Source organism: Staurois parvus, unplaced genomic scaffold (genome assembly GCF_062004578.1).
Source record: "Staurois parvus isolate SC_StPar_1 unplaced genomic scaffold, SC_StPar_1.0 ptg001748l, whole genome shotgun sequence".
Taxonomy (NCBI): Eukaryota; Metazoa; Chordata; class Amphibia; order Anura; family Ranidae; genus Staurois; species Staurois parvus.
This window is the reverse complement of record NW_028319544.1, coordinates 60113-87500: the sequence shown is the minus strand read 5'-3', so window position 1 is coordinate 87500 and position 27388 is coordinate 60113. Positions and strand designations below refer to the sequence as shown.

The 27388-nt window shown below is 45.0% G+C and overlaps 1 protein-coding gene across 2 annotated transcripts in view; it reads left to right on the top strand.

Annotated features, from left to right (window-relative positions):
- Positions 1 to 27388, top strand: part of PLP1 (proteolipid protein 1) — a 65992-nt gene that overhangs the window by 3422 nt on the left and 35182 nt on the right. For both annotated transcript variants that reach the window (XM_089663685.1, XM_089663686.1), the window contains exons 2-6: positions 17722 to 17908; positions 18703 to 18967; positions 21121 to 21289; positions 23469 to 23542; positions 25550 to 25615. In XM_089663685.1, the coding sequence (XP_089519811.1) occupies positions 17722 to 17908; positions 18703 to 18967; positions 21121 to 21289; positions 23469 to 23542; positions 25550 to 25615 (761 nt within the window). The remainder of the gene's footprint in view (positions 1 to 17721; positions 17909 to 18702; positions 18968 to 21120; positions 21290 to 23468; positions 23543 to 25549; positions 25616 to 27388) is intronic.

The window sequence follows — 27388 nt, the reverse complement described above, 5'->3', positions numbered from 1 at the left end:
CTGAGTATTACTAAACTGGTACTACCAGTACTAGCTATAATATGACCTGGATAAATGAGAACCTTGGCAGAAAGACGGTCTGTTGCTTATCCAAGTTGCTTCTTTGGTTTGGACCGATTTTATGGAACTGGTGGAACTAATTGGATAAGTAGCCAACTGTCTTCAATACTACAGAACAAGTCAAGTACTTCTACAGTGGTACTACTAGTACTAGTTTTATCATGACCTGGATAAATGAGAACCTTGGCAGAAAGATGGTCTTTTGCTTATCCAAGCAGCTTTTTTGGTTTGGTCTGGTTTTACGGAACTGGAGAAATGAATTGGATAAGTAGCTAACTGTCTTCAATACTGCAGAACAAGTCAAGTACTTCTACAGTGGTACTACCAGTACTAGTTATAATATGACCCGGATAAATGAGAACCTTAACAGAAAGACGGTCTTTTGCTTATCCAAGTTGCTTCTTTGGTTTGGACCGATTTTATGGAACTGGTGGAACTAATTGGATAAGTAGCCAACTGTCTTTGATATGACAGAACAAGTCAAGTACTTCTACAGTGGTACTACCAGTACTAGTTATAATATGACCTGGATAAATGAGAACCTTAACAGAAAGACGGTCTGTTGCTTATCCAAGGTGCTTCTTTGGTTTGGTTTCATTTTATGGAACTGATGAAACTAATTGGATAAGTAGCTAACTGTCTTCAATACTAAAGAACAAGTCAAGTACTTCTACAGTGGTACTACCAGTACTAGTTATATCATGACCAGGATAAATGAGAACCTTGGCAGAAAGATGGTCTTTTGCTTATCCAAGTTGCTTCTTTGGTTTGGACCGATTTTATGGAACTGGAGGAACTAATTGGATAACTAGCCAACTGTCTTCAATATTACAAAACAAGTCAAGTACTTCCACAGTGGTACTACCAGTACTAGTCTTATCGTGACCTGGATAAATGAGAACCTTGGCAGAAAGACGGTCTGTTGCTTATCCAAGCAGCTTCTTTGGTTTGGTTAGGTTAGGTTAGGTTTGTTTTCACAAAACCTGGATAACCTTCTTGGATAAGTAGCCAACTGTCTTCAGTATTACAGAGCAAGCTGGGTACTACTACATTGGTACTACCAGTACTAGTTATAATATGACCTGGATAAATGAGAACCTTGGCAGAAAGATGGTATTTTGCTTATCCAAGTTGCTCTTTGGTTTGGACTGGTTTTATGGAACTGGAGAAACTAATTGGATAAATAGCCAACTGTCTTCAATACTACAGAACAAGTCAAGTACTTCTACAGTGGTACTACCAGTACTAGTTATAATATGACCTGGATAAATGAGAACCTGGCAGAAAAATGGTCTTTTGCTTATCCAAGTTGCTTCTTTGGTTTGGACCGATTTTATGGAACTGGAGAAACTAATTGGATAAGTAGCTAACTGTCTTCAATACTACAGAACAAGTCAAGTACTTCTACAGTGGTACTACCAATACTAGTTATAATATGACCTGGATAAATGAGAACCTTGGCAGAAAGACGGTCTGTTGCTTATCCAAGCAGCTTCTTTAGTTTGGTTTGGTTAGGTTAGGTTAGGTTAGGTTTGGTTTTACAAAACCTGGATAAACTTCTTGGATAAGTAGCCAACTGTCTTCAGTATTACAGAGCAAGCTGGGTACTACTACATTGGTACTACCAGTACTAGTTATAATATGACCTGGATAAATGAGAACCTTGGCAGAAAGATGGTCTGTTGCTTATCCAAGGTGCTTCTTTGTTTTGGTTTGATTTTATGGAACTGGAGAAACTAATTGGATAAGTAGCCAACTGTCTTTAATACTACAGAACAAGTCAAGTACTTCCACAGTGGTACTACCAGTACTAGTTATATCATGACCTGGATAAATGAGAACCTTGACAGAAAGATGGTCTTTTGATTATCCAAGTTGCTTCTTTGGTTTGGACCGATTTTATGGAACTGGAGGAACTAATTGGATAACTAGCCAACTGTCTTCAATATTACAGAACAAGTCAAGTACTTCCACAGTGGTACTACCAGTACTAGTTATAATATGACCTGGATAAATGAGAACCTTGGCAGAAAAATGGTCTTTTGCTTATCCAAGTTGCTTCTTTGGTTTGGACCGATTTTATGGAACTGGAGAAACTAATTGGATAAGTAGCTAACTGTCTTCAATACTACAGAACAAGTCAAGTACTTTTACAGTGGTACTACCAATACTAGTTATAATATGACCTGGATAAATGAGAACCTTAACAGAAAGACGGGACGGTCTGTTGCTTATCCAAGCAGCTTCTTTGGTTTGGTTAGGTTAGGTTTGGTTTTACAAAACCTGGATAAACTTCTTGGATAAGTAGCCAGCTGTCTTCAGTATTACAGAAAAAGCTGGGTACTACTACATTGATACTACCAGTACTAGTTTTATAGTGACCTGGATAAATGAGAACCTTGACAGAAAGACGGTATTTTGCTTACCCAAGCAGCTTCTTTTGTTCGGTCTGATTTTATGGAACTGGAGAAACTAATTGGATAAATAGCCAACTGTTTTCAATATTACAGAACAAGTCAAGTACTTCTACAGTGGTACTACCAGTACTAGTTATATCATGACCTAGATAAATGAGCACCTTGACAGAAAGACATTGCATTATTTTTTCGAATTTGTTTTTAGAAGGCACTATTTTGTTTTAAATAATGATGCAGCGCTACACGCTCCTGTGAAAAATTACTACAGTGATATATCCCAAAAACATAGTGACAACATACAAAATATATCCATCAATTAAATAACAGACCAGTGTGTCAAATACAATGACATTATTATATTGTGATCCCCAAAAGGGACAAAAGAAATAAGTCCACTCCAGAAATTTTATTCAGAGAAAGTGCAAAGCTGGAAATTCTTCTAAAGAGCACTTAGTGCCAGTGAAACAGTCTCTAGAGGTCAGCAGCTTATGAACCCATAGACCATTGCTTATCAGGCAACGACCACTTTTGGGTCCGTTCGTCCACCCTCAGCCAAAGTACCACCACGCCTTCCAGATATGAAACACCTATCAATATCTCCCAAAAATTAAAAAGCACAAGGCCACTACATAGTGTGAAACTGTATAATCGACTTAATAGGCAAAGAATAAAAGATGGCATGAAGGTGCTACCAGCACCGGCCGAACAATGCATTAAAATCAATCAGTGCGGCATTTCCATGTCTGCCAATCTTTGCCCGTGTATCAAATCAAAACACAAAACGTGATGACGTCACTGCCATAGGCCCCATCCAATACGTTTCGTCACAGATGATGTCGTCAGGGGGCGTTGCTATTGAATAACATGCATTGAAAGCTAAGACTACACGGTATGCAATGAACAGCAATGCGCAATTAGTTAGAAAGGTTCAGGGATTGAGTTTGCTCTGTGCATGTACATCTGAATGTTGAAATATAAGCAGGGGCGGACTGACCATTTGGAAACTCGGGCACTGCCCGAGGGCCCGGGGTCAGTAGGGGGCCCCATGAGATGCCCCTGGTACCTTTTTCATAGGTTTTTTTGAGTTTGGGCAAGGACACAGGGGCCCCATGATCCCCTATTGCCCGGGGGCCCCATGGGTTGTCAGTCCGCCCCTGAATGTAAGTGTGCAATGGCAGTTTATCCCTGCTGTTGTTTAATTGTAAACTAGACTCATAGAGTATCTACTGTAAAAGGAACCACGCTAGACTCCACTTGTCCTCCTCTTCAGCCCGGAATGAAGCAGCTGCCTATCCTCATTCTAATGCTCTGCAAAAGCTGTACAAGGAAGGCTGCACGCTGATGATATAATTCCTTTAGAACAGGTTTTTTTCAAGGTCTGTATGATGACAATCCCCTCCCAGCTGATGCATTTCGCCCTGATTAGGCGAGAGGCCCATAGAATTGCTGTAAATTAAATATATCCAAATACATTCAATTCAGCTCTTGCACACTTCATGGACCAGAACTGGGTCAAGTTTTTACAATCACTTTACGAATGATACGGAAGATGAAGCAATAAGTAATGTTGCCATTTGTGCTGAGGATAAAATGTATGTGCAATTTCTAAAACTCAGTAGGGTGGTAATTTGTAGTAAAAATGGAATTTCCTGAACACCATGGATGTTCACCAGAGGTCAGCAATTTCCCTCCATGGTTTACATGGAGCTGTTGCTCAATTTTTTTGTCTGTGATTTGGACCCACATGAACAGCAAGGTCCAGAGAGGTTGTCAGCAGGGGCGGACTGACAATTCATGGGGCCACCGGGCAATAGGGGATCATGGGGCCCCTGTGTCCTTGCCCAAACTCAAAAAAGCCTATGAAAAAGGTACCAGGGGAATCTCATGGGGCCCCCTACTGACCCCGGGCCCTCGGGCAGTGCCCGAGTTTCCAAATGGTCAGTCCGCCCCTGAGCATGGGTTTATATCTCTAGGACAGTCTCTGGATAGCTCACTAACTTTTATTGGGGTACAGTGTGCTCTAATAGTTGGAGAAAGAAGGTGGATTCTACCAACTTCTTTGGTGGTGACTGCATCAGCTTCTTGGCCAAATGAGCATTAATTTGAAAGACAAGTGGATGACGGGGCAGGGGCGGACTGACTATTTGGAAACTCGGGCACTGCCCGAGGGTCCGGGGTCAGTAGGGGGCCCCGTGAGATGCCCCTGGTACCTTTTTCATAGGCTTTTTTGAGTTTGGGCAAGGACACAGGGGCCCCATGATCCCCTATTGCCCGGGGGCCCCATGAGTTGTCAGTCCGCCCCTGGGAGGAACCCTAAAGTTCCATGGAACCCTGGTTGAGAAAGGATGTTCTAAGATCTTCAGTGTCCATGGGTGTTGGGTGCCTGGTGATCTTCTGTATGGTTCCTCGCCCCTGTGACGGGGTGAAAAGTATGCCTTCTTTCTAGTTACTCCATTGGTGTTCGAAGATAACAGAAAGATGGCATCAAACTAGTAGTAATGTCCAGATAAAATATATGGTTCATATCGACTTAAAAAGCGTCAGTGCATTTCGGCAGTTCTGAATAACTTCATTGGGGCTTTAAATTGTTAGATTAAATCTAGACTGAAGATGATGAACATTTTGTGGATGCTACTAACAGGATTTGCAAAAGCCTGCTTCAGCTGCTAAACCGGTGACTGGAGCTCGCTTTTACACACCCGCAAATCACATACACAATTTGTTCAACTTCTTTGGTCTGGGTTTTTTATTTCATTGATCAATTTAAAGCCCTGAGGAATGGGACCTTCAGAATTCTTGAGATATGTTCGCCCTTTAACAGATATTGTACACATTACATTTTATCAGGACTCTGCTATTTGGTATATCAACCATTCTCAACCATTTCAACACAGAGGATCCCTTGTAAGAAATTTCAGGTCTAGGGGAACTCCTGCTGAAAATACTATATCTACAACTCATGATTAGTGTGGTGGTCAGTAGGAAGATTTATCCTTATACTTGTGGACATTAGAAAGAAGTACCCCAAAAAAGATCAATGGTATCAGTGGAAAGTTATCTGAGAGGCAAAAATTGCTTGTTGCTCAAAGAAGCCCCTAGCAGCTCCTGGAGGAACCCTAGTTGAGAAACCCTGTGCTAGATGCTCTCCTTCTCCTGATATCTGATATTTTAAATCTAGAGCCAAAATAAAGCCAATTGTGTGTTTGAGAGCTACCTCACCCAAGTTCCTATACCTGAAAACACTCCATGTGGAATGTTTTTAAATGCCTGGGCATCCATTGCTCCAAAATGCACAATCGCCAAGAGTGCTGACTTGCAATGTTAGGAACAGGGGCGGACTGACCATTTGAAAACTCGGGGCACTGCCCGAGGGACTGGGGTCAGTAGGGGGCCCCATGAGATGCCCCTGGTACCTTTTTGATAGGCTTTTTTGAGTTTAGGCAAGGACACAGGGGCCCCATGATCCCCTATTGCCCAGGGACCCCATGAGTTGTCAGTCCGCCCCTGGTTAGGAAGCAGGATAAGATAAAAGAGTCACAATTTTGGGGTTACCCTGCTGATGTGAAGCACTGGACCTGGTGTCCTCCTTATGCAGTAAAGCTAATCTCCAAAGAGAAAACTTTCTTTTGGTCATCAATTTGAGAGGCTCTGCACTGCAGTGCCAACATCTCTTCCTGGTGAGGTGGACACTGCCCACAATTGTCCATCACAAGGCCTTCAAAGGGAGGAACGATGTCAGCCAAGGGGTGGCCAGAAGACTGGTTGGCCAGAACAAAGAAGAGACTGGAGTGCCATTGCAGACCATCAGTCTCCCAAGAGATCAGGTGATAGTGGGTTTAGGTACTTTTTTACGTTTTTTTTTTCTTTTAAATAACATAATAGCCAGGTGTTTTTGTGGAGCAAAGGATGTTTTGACCAGAGCTGGGTTCCATTTTCTAGCATCCATCCCTCACTTAATTTTTATTAGATAGCATTTTGGCTAACTCTACACAAGTATCAGCAACAGCAGCAGCATGAGAAAAAGAATATGACAATGGTCTCGTATAAGAAGCAGATTTTTGTTGAGTATGAGGTGGTTGAAGAGAACAATGGGCTCATTGTCGGTCACAAATTGTAAAATGTGCAGTTCTATTGTTCTGTCACACTAGCTCCAACCATAAATAATGGCAACTGTTTTTAGGCTTACTTACAGATATGTTAGGTTGGCAGAAGACAGAAAAGTCAACTTGAAACAATTTGATGCCAGTTTGAAATGGTTTAATGTTGCTAAGGTCCAAAAATAATCAGTTTCACCTTTTTTAATGTGAAAATATAAAACCACAAAAAAATGCCACTTATGACATCTTGAGTACATGCAGGGACCCTTCTTCAAGGCAACATCGTGTACAAGGTACAGAAAACCATCAAACATATTTATACAATGTAGCAGTCAATAAAACAACCCAGTGCTACCCACCCATGATGTCACTATGCTGTATTCCCTCCAAAAATATACGTAAAGCGCTTAACAAATAATCAAGAAAGTTTGGTGCATACACACTGCTCTAAGACAGCCTTTCTCAACCTTTTTAACATGGCGGAAGCCTTAAAATGATTTTCCAGGCTCAAGGAACCCCCGCTTATAATTATTATATCTACAGCTCATGGTACATTGGTAAATTGGTCAAGAGGAAGAACACACTTTACATTTGTGGTCAGTGGGAAGAACCCCCTCTTACAGACTGATAAAAAGATCATTAGTGTCTATGGGAACTCATCTGAGAGGCAGAAATGGCTTCTTCCTCAAGGATCCCCTAGCGACCTCTGGAGGAACCAGGGTAGGACTGACCATTTGAGCACTTGGGCACTGCCCAAGGGCCTGGGGTCAGTAGAGGGCCCCATGAGATGCCCCTGGTACCTTTTTATAGGCTTTTTTGAGTGTGGGCGAGGACACGGGGTCCTCATGATCCCCTATTGCCCCCATGAGTTGTCAGTCCGCCCCTGGGAGGAACCCTAAAGTTCCATGGAACCCTGGTTGAGAAAGGATGCTCTAAGATCTTCAGTGTCCATGGATGAGGGGTGCCTGGTGATCTTCTGTATGGTTCCTCTCACTGGCTCCTACATCACCACCAAGTCCTGCCAACAGATAAAACCACAGAGCGCAGTGGAGGACTTCAGCATTGAGCATCCCCAGGTGTGTCAAATGCTGGAGAATGGCAGCAATTAGACTGGTAAGTATTAAATGTTGGATTTGCAGAGAGGACCTCTATTACTATTCTGGAATCAGGAGCGGACTGACCATTTGGAAACTCGGGCACCGAGGGCCCGGTGTCAGTAGGGGGCCCCATGAGATGCCCCTGGTACCTTTTTCTTAGCCTTTTTTGAGTTTGGGCAAGGAAACAGGGGCCCCATGATCCCCTATTGCCCAGGGGCCCCATGAGTTGTCAGTCCACCCCTGTCTGGAATTGACCTTCATTGCTGATGTTGTCTATCATCACCTTGCTTGAACTTCACTTGTTGTGTGTGACCTCTGACTACCTTTTTCCCCTTTGCTCTGGCTTTATCACTTGGCTCCAGCAACTCCTGGGGATGACTTTGGGCTGTTCATCCAGCTATGTTTTAGCCTCATGCCTTTGGCCATGGTCAGCTTGGGATCAGTGGAGTATTTTCGACTACTTTAATTATGCTGTGAATTTACAGGTTTCAACTAAACTTTGGCAAAGTTGAAACTAAATTTGTCTCTCAGAGCTGCTTAGATGCCATTTTTGTGGGGGACAGCCACTCTGCCAAGTCACTTTAATCTACTGCATAGGTTCTCAGCAGAGGCGGACTGACCATTTGGAAACTCGGGCACTGCCCGAGAGCCCAGGGTCAGTAGGGGGCACCATGAGATGCCCCTGGTACATTTTTCATGGGCTTTTAAGTTTAAGCAAGGACACAAGGGCCCCATGATCCCCTATTGCCCGGGGGCCCCATGAGTTGTCAGTCCGCCCCTGGTTCTCAGAGATACTCAGGTACTAACTGCCCACATAAAGCATCCTTGAAGTGGTTGTGAAGGTGTTTTACCTTAATGTGATTCTAAAGGCTTTTTTTTTTAAATAACAAACATGTCACTTTTGTGATTTTGCACAGAGCAGCCCAGGTCCTCCTCTTCTCGGGCCCCCCACTGACGCTTCCCTCCTGTCCAAGCAGCTAGCTATGGGGGTACCTGAGCATGCGCACTTCCCAGCCACAGCTCGATCCCACACACTTTCTCTTCTCGTTGGCTCACTGGCTGTGATTGACAGCAGCGAGATCCAGTGGCTCCCGCTGCTGTCTCAGCTAATGAGGAAAGGGAGTCTTGGGATAGCCAAGACTCCAGTGCACATCGCTGGATCAAGAGGTGGCTTAGGTGAGTATTAGGGGGGCTGGGGGGGGTGATACTGCACACAGAAGGTTTTTTGTGCCTTCATGCATAGATTGCATGAAAGTAGAAAAAATGTACCCTGTACAACCACTTTAAAGCTCTCTTTGCATTAGGGTCAAAAATCTTCCTTGGTCAGCCCCCCCCCCCCCTCGCCCCCCATCTCCACCTAAATAATTACCTGAGCTGGACATGGAGGCAGCAGAAGGAGCCATTGGCTTCTGCTGCTGTTATTCAAATCCTATGAGGAAGGAGTGGGGGCAGGGCTATAAGGTGGGCCCCCATAGCAAGCGGTTTGCTATGGGGGCACTTGAAAGAGAGGAGGAGCCAAGAATACAGGAGAAGGAACCCAGAAGAGGAGGATCTGGGCTGCTCTGTGCAAAACCATTGCAGGTTTGTATAACATGTTTATTTTTTTTAAATTGAACCTTTAGACTCAATTTAAAGCGGAACATCAGCCATGTTACCTTTGTGTGCTCATTACATTTCCTATTTTAGACCCAGTGATGTCACAAATGGGTCCCTCTATGCAACACAGACAGATCATGGCTAGTGGGAGTAGCTGGCAGGGTGCTGTACATAGCTTCACAATCTCAAGAGCCCACAACCCTGAATTTTAAGCAAGGAGCCAGTTCACTGACCATCTGACTGCTTGGGGGCAGGCCTGGGGTGAGTGTGAATAATAAATGCCTCATTGTCATCTACAGCCTAACAATATGCCACAAGTTGTCCCCAGGACCTATTATTGTAGTTGATGGTCATGCTAACATTTTCTTCAGTCCTCCAACCCTCTTTGGCATTATTCTTTTTTCAGTGACAAATGGGAGGCTCAAAATGTACTTCTAGCAATATTGCCATCTTGCCTTTATGGTATATTCTAAATATAGTATGTGTCATAAAATACATACAACAGGGGTCCCCAAACTTTTGAAGCACAGGGCCAGTTCCCTGACCATTTGACTGTTTGGGGGCAGGGCTGTTGTCAGTGAGGATACTAAATGCCTCGTTGTCATTGGTCAGTGGGAGTAAAATATGCCCCCTCATCAGTGTTAACTATTGGTGCTGATTGTTGGTCAGTGGGAGGAATGAAGCCCCACTACCAGGGTTGGACTGACAACTCATGGGGCCCCTGGGCAATAGAGGATCATGGGGCTCCTGTGTTCTTGCCCACACTCAAAGCACACCTAAAAAAGCCTATAAAAGGTACCAGGGGCATTTCATGGGGCCCCTGTGTCCTTGCCCACACTCAAAGCACACCCAAAAAAGCCTATGAAAGGTACCAGGGGCATTTCATGGGGCCCCTGTGTCATTGCCCACACTCGAAGCACACCCAAAAAAAGCCTATAAAAGGTACCAGTGGCATTTCATGTGGCCCCTGTGTCCTTGCCCACACTCGAAGCACACCCAAAAAAAGCCTATAAAAGGTACCAGGGGCATTTCATTGGGCCCCTGTGTCCTTGCCCACACTCAAAGCACACCCAAAAAAGCCTATAAAAGGTACCAGGGGCATTTCATTGGGCCCCTGTGTCATTGCTTACACTCAAAGCACACCCAAAAAAAGCCTATAAAAGGTACCAGGGGCATTTCATGGGGCCCCTGTGTCCTTGCCAACACTCGAAGCACACCCACAAAAAAGCCTATAAAAGGTACCAGGGGCATTTCATGGGGCCCCTGTGTCCTTGCCAACACTCGAAGCACACCCACAAAAAAGCCTATAAAAGGCACCAGGGGCATTTCATGGGGCCCCTGTGTCCTTGCCAACACTCGAAGCACACCCACAAAAAAGCCTATAAAAGGTACCAGGGGCATTTCATGGGGCCCCTGTGTCCTTGCCCACACTCGAAGCACACCCAAAAAAAGCCTATAAAAGGTACCAGGGGCATTTCATGGGGCCCCTGTGTCCTTGCCCACACTCAAAGCACACCCAAAAAAAGCCTATAAAAGGTACCATGGGCATTTCCAGGGGCCCCCCACTGATCCCGGGCCCTCAGGCAGGGCCCAAGTGCTCGAATGGTCAGTCCGCCCCTGCCCACTACTAGTGGTCAATGGGAGGAATGTAGCCCTATCACTGTTGATCAGTGGAAGGAATGTAACACCACCATCAGTGGTAAGTGAAGGAAATGGTGCTTCATCCTTGGTGGTCAGAATCGATTGACTCGTTATTGGTAATAAGTGGAGGGAATGTAACCCCACTATCAGTGGTCAGTGTTGACTGTTGATGCTAATTGTTGGTCAATGGGAGGAATGTAGTTCCATCACTGTTGATCAGTGGAAGGAATGTAGCCCCCACCATCAGTGGTCGGTGGGGGAAATGGTGCCTCATTCTTGGTGGCCAGAATATATTTCCCCCTTAATGATGGTCAGTGGGAGAAGTGAAGCCCCAACACTAGTGATCAGTGAAAGGATTGTTACCCCACCATCAGTGCTCAGTGTTGACTGTTGATGCTGATTGTTGGTCAATGGGAGGAATGTAGTTCCATCACTGTTGATCAGTGGAAGGAATGTAGCCCCCACCATCAGTGGTCGGTGGGGGAAATGGTGCCTCAATCTTGGTGGCCAGAATATATTTCCCCCTTTATGATGGTCAGAGGGAGGAGTGTAGCCCCATCACTGGCGATCAGTGGAAGGATTGTTACCCCACCATCAGTGGTCAGTGTTGACTGTTGGTGCTGATTTTTGGTCAAAGGGAGGAATTTACCTCCATTATTGGTAGTCAATGGGAGGCATGCAGCCCTATCACTGTTGGTCAATGGTTGGTGTTGATTGTTGGTCAGTGGGGGAGGAATGCAGCTCCACTACTGGTGGTCAATGGGAGTCATGTAGCCCTATCACTGTCGGAGGAATGTAACCCCACCATCAGTGGTCAGTGCCTGTGCCTCATCCTTGGTGGCCATAATATATTGCAGGCAGATCATGGAGGGTGCAAGGGGCTGGAAGGGTGCTTCTTGAAAACACCAGAGCACTCTGCATCACTTCTCCTCTCAATAAACCACAGCCCTGATACTATACAAGCAGTGGAATCAAAAAAGAATGGGTCAGGGGCAATTAGGCTGTGAAAGAAGGCGCTAGATCAGGCGTTTCAAACTGTGGCCCTCCAGCTGTTGCAAAACTACAAGTCCCATGAGGTTTTGCAAAGCTGGCAGTTACAAGCATGACTCCCAAAGGCACGATGGAAGTTGTAGTTGCTCAACAGCTGGAGGGCCGCAGTTTAACATCTATGCGCTAGATTTATTTATTACAGGTACTTATATAGCGCCATCAATTTACACAGCACTTCACATATATATTGTACATTCACATCAGTCCCTAACCCTCAAGGGGTGTACAATCTAAGGTCCCTAACTCACATTCATACATACACATACTAGGGAGAATTTAGACAGGAGCCAATTAACCTACCAGCATGTCTTTGGAGTGTGGGAGGAAACCAGAGTACCCAGAGGAAACCCAAGCAGGCACAGGGAGAACATGCAAACTCCAGGCAGGTGGTGCCGTAGTTGGCATCAGGGGCGGACTGACCATTTGTAAACTCGGGCACTGCCCTAGGGCTCGGGGTCAGTAGGGGGCCCAATGTGATGCCCCTGGTACCTTTTTCAAAGGCTTTTGTGAGTTTGGGCAAGGAGACAGGGGCCCCATGATCCCCTATTGCCCGGGGGGCCCCATAAGTTGTCAGCCCGCCCCGGTTTGGGATTCAAACCAACGACCCGAGTACTGCCAGGCAGAAGCGCTAACCACTTAGCCACTGTGCTGCTAGATAATGCTGGACAGCCTCCAGCCAAGAAATGACTGTCTGCAGTTTCCAGTGCACACTGTGAGAAGCTCACATTGTGCAGTGAAATCAAAGTAAGCAATTTAATGACAGAAGAGGAGCCTGTACAACTCTGCAGCACTGAAGCTAAGGCCGGAGCTCATCTTTAAGGCAGCATAAACCATGTAAACAATCTGTAGTTTTGATTGCTATGGCTGATACACTGATGTCATTATTTGTATCATATTTGACAGCGGGGCTTAAAACAGCACACGATATTGTCTCAGCCATGGTGGGTGTTCATGTAGGATGACCCTACTAGAATTACATAACAAACAGATAAATAAAAATCATTTGTTGCATTTTTCGTTGGGGTTTAAATTACTTTGCAGCACCATACAATGCGGAGCATTTATCGTCAGTGTTGTGTAATATTCTGTGCGTTCATACGACAACGTGGGAGCAATGAGTGTTAATCGGTGTCAGGGTATGCCTGGCCGCAGTACATCAGTCATTTGTTTGCAGTACAGAAGCTAATTGTCTGTTTGTGTGACTATATGTGGGTGTGTTCTATATTGTATGCAGGTTATGAATATAGTTTCTGTATACTGAGATAGGCCCGCATGGGGCATTATGCACCAAAAATAAAATATCTAAGCAAACAAAGGATCAGTGTTTAGGTCACGTAGTAACTATGCATCAGCTTGTTTAGCACCATAGGTGACACCGTAGCAAAAGAATATAGTTACATAGTTAGTCTGGCTGAAAAAAGACAAAAGTCCAGCCAGTTCAACCATAGAAAAAAAAAAAAGTTATATTCCTATACCCACAGTTGATCCAGAAGAAGACACAAAAACCCAGCAAAGCACGATCCAATTTGCTCCTGCTGGGAAAAAAATTCCTTTTTGATCCCCCGAGAGGCAATCGGATATTCCCTGGATCAACTTTGCCTATAAATGTTATATCCAGTTATATTCTGTGTATCCGAGAAACAATCCAGGACTTTTTTGAAGCAATCCACTGAGCTGGCCACAACCAACTCTTGAGGGAGTCTATTCCACATTCACACAGCTCTCACTGTGAAGAAACCTTTCCGTGTTTGGAGATTAAATTTCTTTTCCTCCAGACATAAAGAGTGCCAATATAAATGTTTATGTTTTCTTAGGTGTCACCTGAAAATGTTTTTTGGGTTATGAATACTCCACAATAATGCTAACTTTCGTGGCTGGGATCTTATTATTATGTCTTTAAATATAATTTCTTATTGTCAATGGCTGCTTCACTGCATGGCCAAAAGTATGTGGCAGGGGCGGACTGACCATTTGGAAACTCGGGCGCTGCCCAAGAGCCCAGGGTCAGTAGGGGGCCCCATGAGATGCCCCTGGTACCTTTTTCATAGGCTTTTTTGAGTTTGGGCAAGGACACAGGGGCCCCATGATCCCCTATTGCCCGGGGGCCCCATGAGTTGTCAGTCCGCCCCTGGTATGTGGATGTCTCTCTAAATGATTGAGTTCAAGTACTTTATGTAAAGGATAATGCAGGGGCGGACTGACAACTCATGGGGCCCCCCGGGCAATAGGGGATCATGGGGCCCCTGTGTCCTTGCCCAAACTCAAAAAAGCCTATGAAAAAGGTACCAGGGGCATCTCATGGGGCCCCCTACTGACCCCGGGCCCTCGGGCAGTGCCCGAGTTTCCAAATGGTCACTCCGCCCCTGGGATAATGTTAATGCTCCATTATACAAAGATGTTCTAGACCAGGGGTGGGCAAACTTTTTGACTTGAGGGCCGCAATGGGTTCATATATTGGACCCGGGGGCCGGACCAAGAGTAGATGAATGATGTGTATGTGTCATCCATAGTAAGTATAGTAATATTCCCCCATAGTAAGCATAGTAATTAATCCCCCATATAGTAATTCATCCCCCATATAGTAATTCATCCCCCATATAGTAATTAATCCCCCATATAGTAATTCATCCCCCATATAGTAATTAATCCCCCATATAGTAATTCATCCCCCATAGTAATTTATCCCCCATAGTAATTCATCCCCCATATAGTAATTCATCCCCCATATAGTAATTCATCCCCCCTATAGTAATTAATTCCCCATAGTAATTCATCCCCCATAGTAATTCATCCCCCATATAGTAATTCATCCCCCATATAGTAATTCATCCCCCATAGTAATTCATCCCCCATAGTAATTCATCCCCCATATAGTAATTCATCCCCCATATAGTAATTCATCCCCCCTATAGTAATTAATTCCCCATATTAATTCATCCCCCATATTAAGTCCCCAAGTCCCCCCTGTGTCAATTCACTTACCTTTGCTCCGCGCGTTCCTCTCGCCGTGTTCCCGCGCCGTTCCGGTGTAGCATGAAAATCTGTCTCCTATGAGGATCTGTCCCCCTCGACGTATCTGCGCATGTGCCAGTTTCAGGCATTACCAGCCGATCGGCGATCTCCGGCACATGCGCAGATACGTCGAGGGGGACAGATCCTCATAGGAGACAGATTTTCATGCTACACCGGTCTTCAGGGCGGACTGTGAGAGGAGCCTAGCGGGAGCCTAGCTCCGCGGGCCGGAAAAAAAGGTCCGCCGGGCCGTATACGGCCCGCGGGCCGTAGTTTGCCCATTGCTGTTCTAGACCAACCTTACTGAACCTGGGTTCCTCAAGCGGTTGCTAGGGGATCCTTAAGCAAAGACCAGTTTCTACCTCTCTGATAAGTAGCCACTGAAACCATCAATATTTTTTAGCTATCTGTAAAGGGGTCTTTCTAATGACCACCACACCAATGTAAGCACCACACCAATGTAAGGAGCATTCTTCCTACCGACCACCAATCTAATTGCTTTCTTTCTACTGACCACCAATGTAAGCAGCATTCTTACCACTGACGCCCAACAAAAGGGTTTTCTTCCCACTGACCACAAAAGTAAGGGAATTCTCCCCATTGACCACCAGTGTAGGAAGCATTCTTCCCAATGGCCCCTAATGTAAGGAACATTCTTCCCACTGACCACCAGTGTAAGGAGCATTCTTTCCATTGACCACCAATGTAAGCAGCATTCTTTCCACTGACGGTCAACGTAAGGGACTTTTTCCCACTGACCACCAATGTAGGATTCATTCTTCCCAATGGTTCCCAATGTAAGGAACATTCTTCCCACTGACTACCAGTGTAAGGAGCATTTTTTCCATTGACCACCAATGTAAGCAGCATTTTTTCCACTGATGCCCAACAAAAGGGTTTTCTTCCCACTGACCACAAAAGTAAGGGAATTTTCCCCATTGACCACCAGTGTAGGAACATGCTTCCCACTGACCACCAGTGTAAGGAGCATTCTTTCCACTGACCACCAATGTAAGCAGCATTCTTTCCACTGACGCCCAACGTAAGGAACTTCTTCCCACTGACCACCAATGTACGATTCATTCTTCCCAATGGTTCCCAATGTAAGGAACATTCTTCCCACTGACCACCAGTGTAAGGAGCATTCTTTCCATTGACCACCAATGTAAACAGCATTCCTCGTACTGACCACCAACGTAAGGAGCATTCTTCCCACTGACCACCAATGTAAGGGACATGCTTCCCACTGACCACCAATGTAAGGAGCATTCTTCTCCCTGATCACCAGTGTAAGGAGCTTCTTCCGTCTAACCACCAATGTAAGGGGCATTTTTCCCACTGACCACCAAAGGAAATGTAGCCTTATTATTGATGGTTAATGGGAGAAACATAGCCCCATCACTGTTGGTCAGCCCCGTCATTGTTGATCAGTTGGAAGGAATGTAATCCCCAGCATAAGTGGTCAGTGGAGAAAATGGTGCCTCATCCTTGGTGGTTAGAGTATATTGCCCCATCAGTGGTGGTCAGTAGTAGGAGTGTAGTGTAGTTCTCATAACTGGTTCTCAGTGGGAGGAATGTATCTCCACTTTCCATGGTCAGTGGGGGGGGAGTGTATGCCCATCATTGTTGGTCAGTGTAAAAATGTACTGCTCCTCGTAGGGACAGCTAGGACTATACAGGCACCATCAGGCAGGAGTTCATTCCTTTTGATAGTGCCTGTGTTGAACTACCTGGTGTTGGAACTGATCATTGAACATGGACATTTTCCCACTTCCCAATATTGCCATGTGATATGATCATGGAAGCTAACATTGTTAGTTTCTGGATCTCCAATCCATGGCTTGATTGCACAGTAACAAAAGGAAAATGTCTACTGGTAGCTATTCCATTCCTACCTATCCATATATAAAAGTAAATCCGAGCTATTGGCATCATGAAGGTCATGCTTAAGTCATACAAGACGTTTGATGGTCATAATGATGATGATTTCATTCATTTGGTGAGGGGGTATGGGGTGGTATTGGCCAATCCATTGGGGGGTTTGTAATCCAATAAAGGTTAACACATAAGCTTCCTGAGAGATAGAGGAGGAGAACTTGTCAATGTGTCGCTACTCTCTCATTGTCCAATCACAGGCTGGGGGGGCAGGTCCCCTTAGACCAGTGGTTCTCAACCTTCCTAATGCCACGACCCTTTAATACAGTTCCTCATGTTGTGGTGACCCCCCAACCATAAAATTATTTACCAAGTATTTATAATTCATGAAGTGTTGATTTACCTCCAATACTGCTGCTTTCAACACAGTAGCTGCTTTTAAGAGAGTAGCTGCTTTCTACACAGTAGCTGCTCTTTACACATCGGAAATATGTGTTTTCGATGGTCTTAGGCGACCCCTGTGAAAGGGTCGTTCGACCCTCAAAGGAGTCGCGACCCACAGGTTGAGAACCACTGCCTTAGACCAAGTTGTCTTGACCCGCTTAGTCTAGAGATGTGCCTTACACAGACTAATATTTACTCTACCTATTATTTACTCTCATATTATACTAAAAATAATTGAACGTTAGCATTGAAAAAAACAAAAAACAAAACTTAATACCTAAAATCAGCAAAAATATCAACATGAAAAGTGTACTAAATTCCAGTCGAACTTTATCCAATGAAGGAAATGAAAATACAATTACGTAAGAAGAACAATTGCTCAAAACAAGACAGAGAACACAAATATTTTTCCATTTTGTGGTTTTATTACAGGCTGGCACGATGGCTGTGTTCGTTGTATGGTTGGCGTACCAACCGCCTCTGTAATTGCCACCATCCTTTGTTTCACTGGGGTGGCCTTGTTTTGCGGATGTGGTCATGAAGCTCTGAGTGGAACTGAAAAACTGATTGAGACATACTTTTCGAAGAACTACCAGGAATATGAATATCTCATTCACGTGTAAGTAAACCTCTTGATTCATAAAAAAAAATGATCCTGCATTTTCAGTAAAGGAGATGAGCCAATCCAATTGTGCAAAACTGAAAGGAAGGCTGGAGCTTGGGGTCAAGAATTCCTAAAAATTGCCATTTGGTAACCTGGCCTTAGAGCAAGCCTTTCCCTTTGCTAATGTTTACATAAACTATTGTATTATATTCAGCTTGTGAACCACTTGTAAAACCTAATCTCATCCTCTCTCAGTTGAGCCAGTTATTCAACCACTGACAGACGCCATTTCTTGCATAACATAGAGAAGCCAGGCTGTCAATCACAGCCCACCCATCAAATTCCCCTCTGCCCTTCCTTTGATAGTCATGCATCACTGCTTAAGGCAAGTAGTGTGGTTAAAGGTGGAAATGATGGCTAAGCTGTTGACTTTTGTCAAAAAGTCAACATTTTCATACCAGTAAAATCAGTGCTTAGGCTGCATGATTAAAGAATTAAAGGAGGGTTTCTAAAACAACTGATGGAGGAGACTTTAAAAGTAACGCTAAGAGATCCCTCAGCTCCATCTAATGACTATAATGTGGTATGTTCCTGATTAAAGTATTTCAGGAAAATACCACATGATGACCTCTAGGTGGAGCTAATGATCTTAGGACATAGATAAATTATGGGGATTAGTTGTGATGGCTATGACAATGCTTGAGACAATCCCTAAGTTTGCATGCTTGGGGAATAGACTGGCTGATTTTACCACTGATGTCTCCATACCTAATCTTTTCCAGTGTAACTCTTTTTGTTCTCTCTTAAAGGGTAAATGCTTTCCAGTATGTGATATATGGCATCGCCGTCTTCTTTTTCCTGTTCGGAATCCTGCTTCTGGCTGAGGGATTTTATACCACCACTGCAATTAAACACATTCTGGGAGAGTTCAAGCCACCCTCTATTAAAGGCGGCCTTATCTCAACTGTAACTGGAGGACCACCCAAACCTAGGAGTGTCAGGGGAAGGCAGCCAATTCACACCTTGGAACTCCTCTGCCGCTGCTTAGGGAAGTGGCTGGGGCACCCAGACAAGGTAAGATCAAAGCTGAAACAAGAGGCCCCTTTCTGACTGATTGCGCATGTGCAATGTGGCTCCATTCCTACCGGTGAGCCGTACTCATGGCAGCCTACACCCCTTCAGCAGAGTATGGCTTATCCGTAGGAAGGCACATTTCTGCTGCAAAGACCATGAAATGCTACTTTTTTTTCCCTTCAGCCTCTTTCAGCCATCTCTTGTCTACATCCAGCATCAACTGCATAAAATTGATCAGGGAAATATAGTATTCCTCCATATCATGATAACGTTGTGTCTTTTGAGCTCTAAATCTTAAGCACATGGTGTCAGCTCTGCCTACTTCATTTCTGATGGATTACAAAGAACACAGACCTTCCCAGGTCTCCTCCCGCTTCCCATCTTCATATCCCCTCCTCTACATCTTCTCCCAACACCTCTTCTCCAAAACTCCTCCTTATTATCATCTTCCTCACCTCATCTTCATAACCCCTTTCACATATCCTACTAACGCCTCATCTCCATAACCCCTCAATGTCCCCCTCTTCACCCCACCCCCCAGAATCTCTTTTCCTTCCTAAGCTACATAAACTCCTACTCATCCTCCCATCCTCCTTATCTCCTCCTCCCTTAGTCATCTCCATAACTCTTCCTCATCTCCATAACCATTCCTCTTAACATCTACCTCCTCCTCATCTCCATAACTCTTCCTCTACATCTTCTCCCTGCACCTCATCTCCATAACTCCTCTTCATCATTGTCTTCTCCTTCCTCATCCACTCCTCATCCCCATAACCCCCTCTTTCACATCTTCAATCATCTCCTCATCTCCATAACCCCCTCTTTTACATCTCCAACCATCGCCTTATCTCCATAACCCCTCTTTCACAACTTCAACCATCGCCTTATCTCCATAACCCCTCTTTCACAACTTCAACTATCGCCTTATCTCCATAACCCCTCTTTCACAACTCCAATCATCGCTCCATCTCCATAACTCTTCCTCCTCTTCATCTTCCTCATCTTTATCTCCATAATCCCTCCTCTTCATCTTCTCCCAACACCTCATCTCCATAATACCTCTTCATCATTGTCTTCTCCTTCCTCATCCACTCCTCATCTCCATAACCCCCTCTTTCACATCTTCAACCATCTCCTCATCTCCATAATCTCTCTTTCACAACTCCAACTATTGCCTTATCTCCATAACCCCACTATCACAACTCCAACCATCGCCTTATCTCCATAACCCCTCTTTCACAACTCCAATCATCGCTCCATCTCCATAACACCTCCTCCTCTTCATCTTCCTCATCTTTATCTCCATAATCCCTCCTCTTCATCTTCTCCCAACACCTCATCTCCATAACCCCTCTTCATCATTGTCTTCCCCTTCCTCATCTGCTCCTCATCTCCATAACCCCTCTTTCTCATATCCAACTATTGCCTCATCCCCATAACCCTTCTTTCACATCTCCAATCATCGCTTCATCTCCATGACCCCTCATCCTCATCATGTTCTTCCTCCTCATCTCCTCACACTAATCTCTTCCTAAACTCTATAACCCATCTCCTCATCTTCCCCTCCTCCTCATCTCCTACTCCCTTTGTCATCTCCCTAACCCCTGCACATCTCTCCCCCTTGTTATCTCCATAACCTCTCCTAATCCCCTCACCCAAAGCTCCTCCCCTTTTGTCATCTCCATATCCCCTCCTCATCTCTACAGATCCTCCTTTTGCATGGGCAGAGATCACAGAAAGTTATCTGCTCCTTAGATTTCTGACAGATTCAACATGTATTTTTTTGGCACTTATTGAACAGATATAACAAAACACTTTCCATAGTATATTGAGAAGAAGAAATTGAAGCAAATAAGATAAGTTCATCGTTAGGGTATACATCAGGGGCGGACTGACAACTCATGGGGCCCCCGGGCAATAGGGGATCATGGGGCCCATGTGTCCTTGCAAAAACTCAAAAAAGCCTATGAAAAAGGTACCAGGGGCATCTCATGGGGTCCCCTACTGACCCCGGGCCCTCAGGCAGTGCCCGAGTTTCCAAATGGTCAGTCCGCCCCTGGTATACATACACTTTAAGCGCTGAGTTTTTCACTGCTGTTGCAAAGTGTGCTACCCTTGATGGTTACCCCAGAACTGTACTCTGTTCATTATAGTTTGTTGGAGTCACATACGCCGTCACCATCCTGTGGATCCTGATCTTTGCCTGCTCTGCTGTTCCCGTCTACATTTACTTCAACACTTGGGTAACCTGCCAATCCATTGCAGCTCCAGCAAAGACCTCAGCTGGCATTAGTAACCTGTGCGCTGACGCACGCATGTACGGTGAGTGTGAAGTTTGAGTTATGATCGAGTTTCAGTTATGACAAAGTATGCCAATATATTATCATATATTCTTAGAAGGAACTGTTCCGATTGCTTTTATGAAAATTAAATACTCTTTATGATTTTTTTTACACTACAGCCAAAATTTGTGGACACCTGACCATAACTTTTTTGACATTCAATACCAAAATCATGGACGTTAATATTGAGTTCCCCCATTTGCTGCTATAGTAGGCTTTCCTCAAGATTTTGGAATGTGTCTCTGGTAATTTGTACCCATTCAGCCAAAATAACATTTGTGAGGTCAGGTGCTGATGTTGGATGAGAAGACGTGACTTTCAGTTGACAATCCAATTCATCCCAAAGGTGTTCCGTAGGGTTGAGGTCAGGTACTGATGTTGGATGAGAAGACCTGATCCCAAAGATGGTCAGTAGGGTTGAGATCAGGTACTGATGTTGGATGAGAAGACCTGATCCCAAAGGTGGTCCGTAGGGTTGAGGTCAGGGCTGTGTACAGAACACTCGAGTTCCTCCACATCTAACTGGTCAAACCTTATCTTTATGGTCAGGCCAGGTACTGATATGTGATGAGAAGACCTAGATTAGTGTTCAGATTCATCCCAAAGATGTTCAGCAGGGTTGGGTGCAGGGCTGTTTGCAGGCCACTTGAGTATGGAGTTACCTCAACCTTACCCCTTGTAGCTATAACAAGCTCCTAAGTGGGAATTTGTGCCCATTTAGCCAAATGAGCATTTGTGAGGTCATGTTGGATGAGAAGACTTGGCTTACAAGTGATGTTTCAGTTCACTCCAAAGGTGTTCAGTAGGGTTGAGATCAGGCACTGATGTTGGATGAGAAGACATGATCCCAAAGGTGGCAAGTAGGGTTGAGGTCAGGGCTGTGTACAGAACACTCGAGTTCCTCCACATCTAACTAGCATTTGTGAGGTCATGTAGGAATGTTGGATGAGAAGACTTGGCTTATAAGTGATATTTCAATTCACTCCAAAGGTGTTCTTCAGGGTTGAGATCAGGCACTGATATTTGATGAGAAGACCTGATCCCAAAGGTGTTCAGCAGGGTTGAGGTCAGGTACTGATGTTTGATGAGAAGACCTGATCCCAAAGGTGTTCAGCAGGGTTGAGATCAGGTACTGATGTTGGATGAGACCTGATCCCAAAGGTGTTCAGCAGGGTTGAGGTCAGGTACTGATGTTGCATGGGAAGACCTGATCCCAAAGGTGTTCAGCAGGGTTGAGATCAGGCACTGATGTTGGATGGGAAGACCTGATCCCAAAGGTGTTCAGCAGGGTTGAGATCAGGCACTGATGTTGGATGGGAAGACCTGATCCCAAAGGTGTTCAGCAGGGTTGAGATCAGGCACTGATGTTGGATGAGAAGACCTGATCCCAAAGGTGTTCAGCAGGGTTGAGATCAGGTACTGATGTTGGATGAGAAGACCTGATCCCAAAGGTGTTCAGCAGGGTTGAGGTCAGGCACTGATGTTGGATGGGAAGACCTGATCCCAAAGGTGTTCAGCAGGGTTGAAATCAGGCACTGATGTTGGATGGGAAGACCTGATCCCAAAGGTGTTCAGCAGGGTTGAGATCAGGCACTGATGTTGGATGAGAAGACCTGATCCCAAAGGTGTTCAACAGGGTTGAGGTCAGGTACTGATGTTGGATGGGAAGACCTGATCCCAAAGGTGTTCAGCAGGGTTGAGATCAGGCACCGATGTTGGATGAGAAGACCTGATCCCAAAGGTGTTCAGCAGGATTGAGGTCAGGGTTCTGGTGTGGAAGAACTTGAGTGGCTGGTCGAACAAACTGGTCGAACCATGTCTATATGGAGGTGGCTTTGTACACAGGGGCACAGTCATGCTGGAACAAGAAAGGGTCTTCCCCAAACAGTTACCAGAAGGTTGAAGACCATAATTGCCTAAAATGTCTTTGTATGCTGTAGAATCTACAGTACCCTTCACTGGAAACACCCTAACTCCATCATTTGGAGGGAGGTCCACATACTTCTAGCCATGTATCGTATATTATTGGTCAATTAAATAACAAAATATTAGCTAAATAGTGTCTTCCAGATACATCCCAATCCTGAAAAATAGAACTTGAAGCCTTTAATCACACATGTGTTCTTCAAAGCTGTTCACTATTGGTTCTTTTCCTACAGGAGTTCTGCCATGGAATGCTTTCCCCGGAAAAGTGTGTGGAGCCAGTCTACTTGCCATCTGCAAAACCAGTGAGGTTAGAATGATGGTTTTTATTTGTTTTCAGCACTTAAAAGAACTTTATAGAATTGCTAGACCTCCATTGCTTCGCACAAGTTCTACACAAACATGTCCTCAGGACCAGTCTTGCTTAAAATGGACCTTTCTGTAACTTACAATTTTAGGAAGTCCGTGAATAAATTACTGACATATTATTTTGGGATATTAAAAAAAAACAAAAAAAACAAAAAAAGACAAAAAAGCTCTCCCTTGTATCTACTGACTTTGTCTTGGCAGAGATATTATCAAACATCCCCCCTCCCCCGGACTACCCTAATATAAAAAAAAAAACTCCCCCTTTACACCAGCCCTAGTTTTTCATCTCTTTAGTTTCACCGGATATTCCACGAAGGGTACATTATACATGGAACAGACATCATACATGTGTAAAAATGAAACCGATAATTTGTGTTGAAAAATATTTCTACAACAATGAAAAATGTCATAATCAGTAGATTAAAGCCTACATAACCCAGGCACAAAAACTGAACGTATTCCAGTTTACCAGACACTAGATATGGTGGCTGCATTCATTTTCCCCTTTTATTTTCACCTGGTGATCCTGCCAGTAACACACTTCCTGTCCTAGGGTGACAACGCTCATTCACTGGACTGCATTTTTGGGCAGTACAGTGGCTAAATAGTTAGCACTTCCACCTGGCAGTGCTAGGGTTGTTGGTTCGAATCCCAGCCACAGCACCTCCTGCCTGCAGTTTGCATGTTCTCCCTGTGCCTGCGTGGGTTTCATCAGCATTGTTGCCCTAGGACAAGACTAGAGAACTACAGAACAACTCCCCCTATTCTTATCTCCATACATGGGAGTTGGGGTTGGGTAGATCAAAGATATAGCTGGGACAGGGGCGGACTGACCATTTGTAAACTCGGGCACTGCCAGAGGCCCGGGGTCAGTAGGGGGCCCCATGAGATGCCCCTGGTACCTTTTTCATAGGCTTTTTTGAGTTTGGGCAAGAACACAGGGGCCCCATGATCTCCTATTGCCCAGGGGCCCCATGAGTTGTCAGTCCGCCCCTGAGCTGGGAATAATGCAACTGATAACAGTACAGCAGAGACAGAGAGCACAAGAAGTTATCAGAGCATTGGATTTCTGGCAGGATCTAGGGCTCCACAATTCCCAGGCATCAGGTCGCCATGGTGATTAGAAATTGCATCTGGTGCCCGCGTTCACACACTGCCTCCCATTGACTTCAGCAGAAAATTGCGTCCCATTAGCTTCAATGCAAAAATGCCTCCCAATGACGTCAGTGGAAAATCACGTCCCATTAGCTTCAGTGCAAAAGTGTGTCCCATTGTCTTCAATGCAAAAACGCCCTCTATTGACTTCAATGCAAAAACGCCTCCCATTGACTTCAGTGGAAAATCGCGTCCCATTAGCTTCAATGCAAAATCCTGTCCCCCTAGGGCTCCACAATTCTCAGGCATCAGGTCGCCGTGGTGATTAGAAATTGCGTCTGGTGCCCGCGTTCACACACTGCCTCCCATTGACTTCAGCGGAAAATTGCCCCACATTAGCTTCAATGCAAAAAACGCCCCCCATTGACTTCAGTGGAAAATCGCATCCCATTAGCTTCAGTGCAAAATCGTGTCCCATTGTCTTCCGTGCAAAAACGCCCTCTATTGACTTCAATGCAAAAACTCCTCCCATTGACTTCAGTGTAAAATCGCATCCCATTAGCTTCAGTGCAAAATCGTGCCCCTTGACATCAATGCAAAAATGCCCTCTATTGACTTCAATTCAAAATCACCTCTCTTTGACTTCATTGCAAAAGTGCCTCCCACTGACGACAAGGCAAAAACACCTCCCATTGGCTTCAATGCCAAAAATGTCTCCCCATGACTTCAATGCAAAATCGCCTCCCATTGACTTCAATGCAAATACCGCCTCCCATTGACTTTAATGCGATAGCGATATTCGGGTTACAAAAAAGAATAAAAGGCTATAACTCTTTTTTTTTTTTCTCTTTAGTTCCAGATGACGTTCCACCTTTTCATCGCCGCATTTGTAGGCGCAGCTGCAGCTCTCGTGGCTCTGGTGAGTTGTACTGATTAATCGTCATGGGTGACACAGGAGCCAACCCGCATTCACTGCCTTGCATTCGACTTCCGCATTCACTATAGACGGCTCCAGCTGAGGAATCCGTCAGCATAAAAGTGACAAAAAAATGAGTTCAATCCTATAAAACTGCATTCTATTCATCCAGGTTTCCGGTAAAATGTTCAAAGCTGAACTCCTTGCAGATCTAAAGGGGGCAATTTAAAGTGGTTGTAAAACCCTTCCATACACCCACAGGGTGATACGCAGAGATGAAACAAATTCTCCTACATAAGTTGTACCTGTTTATCTGCTACACCCTTTCCTCTACAGCTTCCTAAAGTACACCTTTTAATCAGCATTTCCCAGCTCCAGCAGGCAGGAGGCGGAGGTGCTGATGCTGCACACTGCACAGCATAGAGCAGGTTGCTGAGTGTCATCTGAGAACTGAGTGGAGGGAAAGGACCCCCCCCGCCTCCCCCCCACACAGTCTCATAGGGAAACAAGCAGATGAGGCTGTCAGTCACCTGCTGCTTGCTGGAGTAGGGGGGGGTTGTCTCCCAGGAATGCCTGGTGCTGGCACAGACTGTCAGAAATCACACTTGGTGCTTTGGATTGAGGCAAGCACACACTATAGAAGGATATGCTTTGCTCATTATATATTTCAGAGGTTTACAACCACTTTAATGTAGCTCTGTATTCATGAATATACCATTAAATGTACATACGTTGTACCTGTTTATCTGCAACCCCCTCCTCTACAGCTTCCTAAAATACACATTTTAAACAGCAGGTAGGAGGTGGAGGTGCTGATGTTACACACTGCATTTCCCAGCTCCAGCAGGCAGGAGGTGGAGGTTCTGATGCTGCACACTGCACAGCATAGAGCAGGTTGCTGAGTGTACTCTGAGACCTGAGTGGAGGGAAAAGACACCCCGCCTCCCCCCCTACACAGTCTCATAGGGAAATAAGCACAGATGAGGCTGTCAGTCACCTGCTGTTTGCTAGAGGACGGGGGGGGGGGGGGGGGGTCTCCCAGGATTGCATAGACTGTCAGAAGTGACAGAGAGCAGACAGAAATCACACTTGGTGCTTTGGATTGAGGCAAGCACACACTATAGAAGGATATGCTTTGCTCATTATATATTTCAGAGGTTGACAACCACCCTCTCCTCTACAGCTTCCTAAAATACACATTTTAAACAGTAGGCAGGAGGTGGAGGTGCTGATGCTACACACTGCACAGCATAGAGCAGGTTGCTGAGTGTAATCTGAGACCTGAGTGGAGGGAAAGGACACCCCCGCCTTCCCCCCTACACAGTCTCATAGGGAAACATGCACAGATGAGGCTGTCAGTCACCTGCTGTTTTCTAGAGGACGGGGGCGTCTCCCAGGATTGCATAGACTGTCAGAAGTGACAGAGACAGAAATCACACTTGGTGCTTTGGATTGAGGCAAGCACACACTATAGAAGGATATGCTTTGCTCATTGACAACCACTTTAATGCAGCTCTGTATTCATGAATATATCATTAAATGTATTTTCTGAAATGCAAGTAGTAAAGTACCCAGATATCAGCCTATTACAGTCCCTGTACAGCAGAGCACAGACTGGCAGAGGGAAAAGCATTCACAAAGAGCCAACCCGGTATGCTGTTATTTTTTATGTGCTAACAAGGAACATGCTGGTAGGAGGAGAGAGCAGAGTGGCAGAGAGAACTCAACAGTCTACTGTTTCTCCTTTTAAAGTCCAGTTACAGGCTGGGTGCAGGA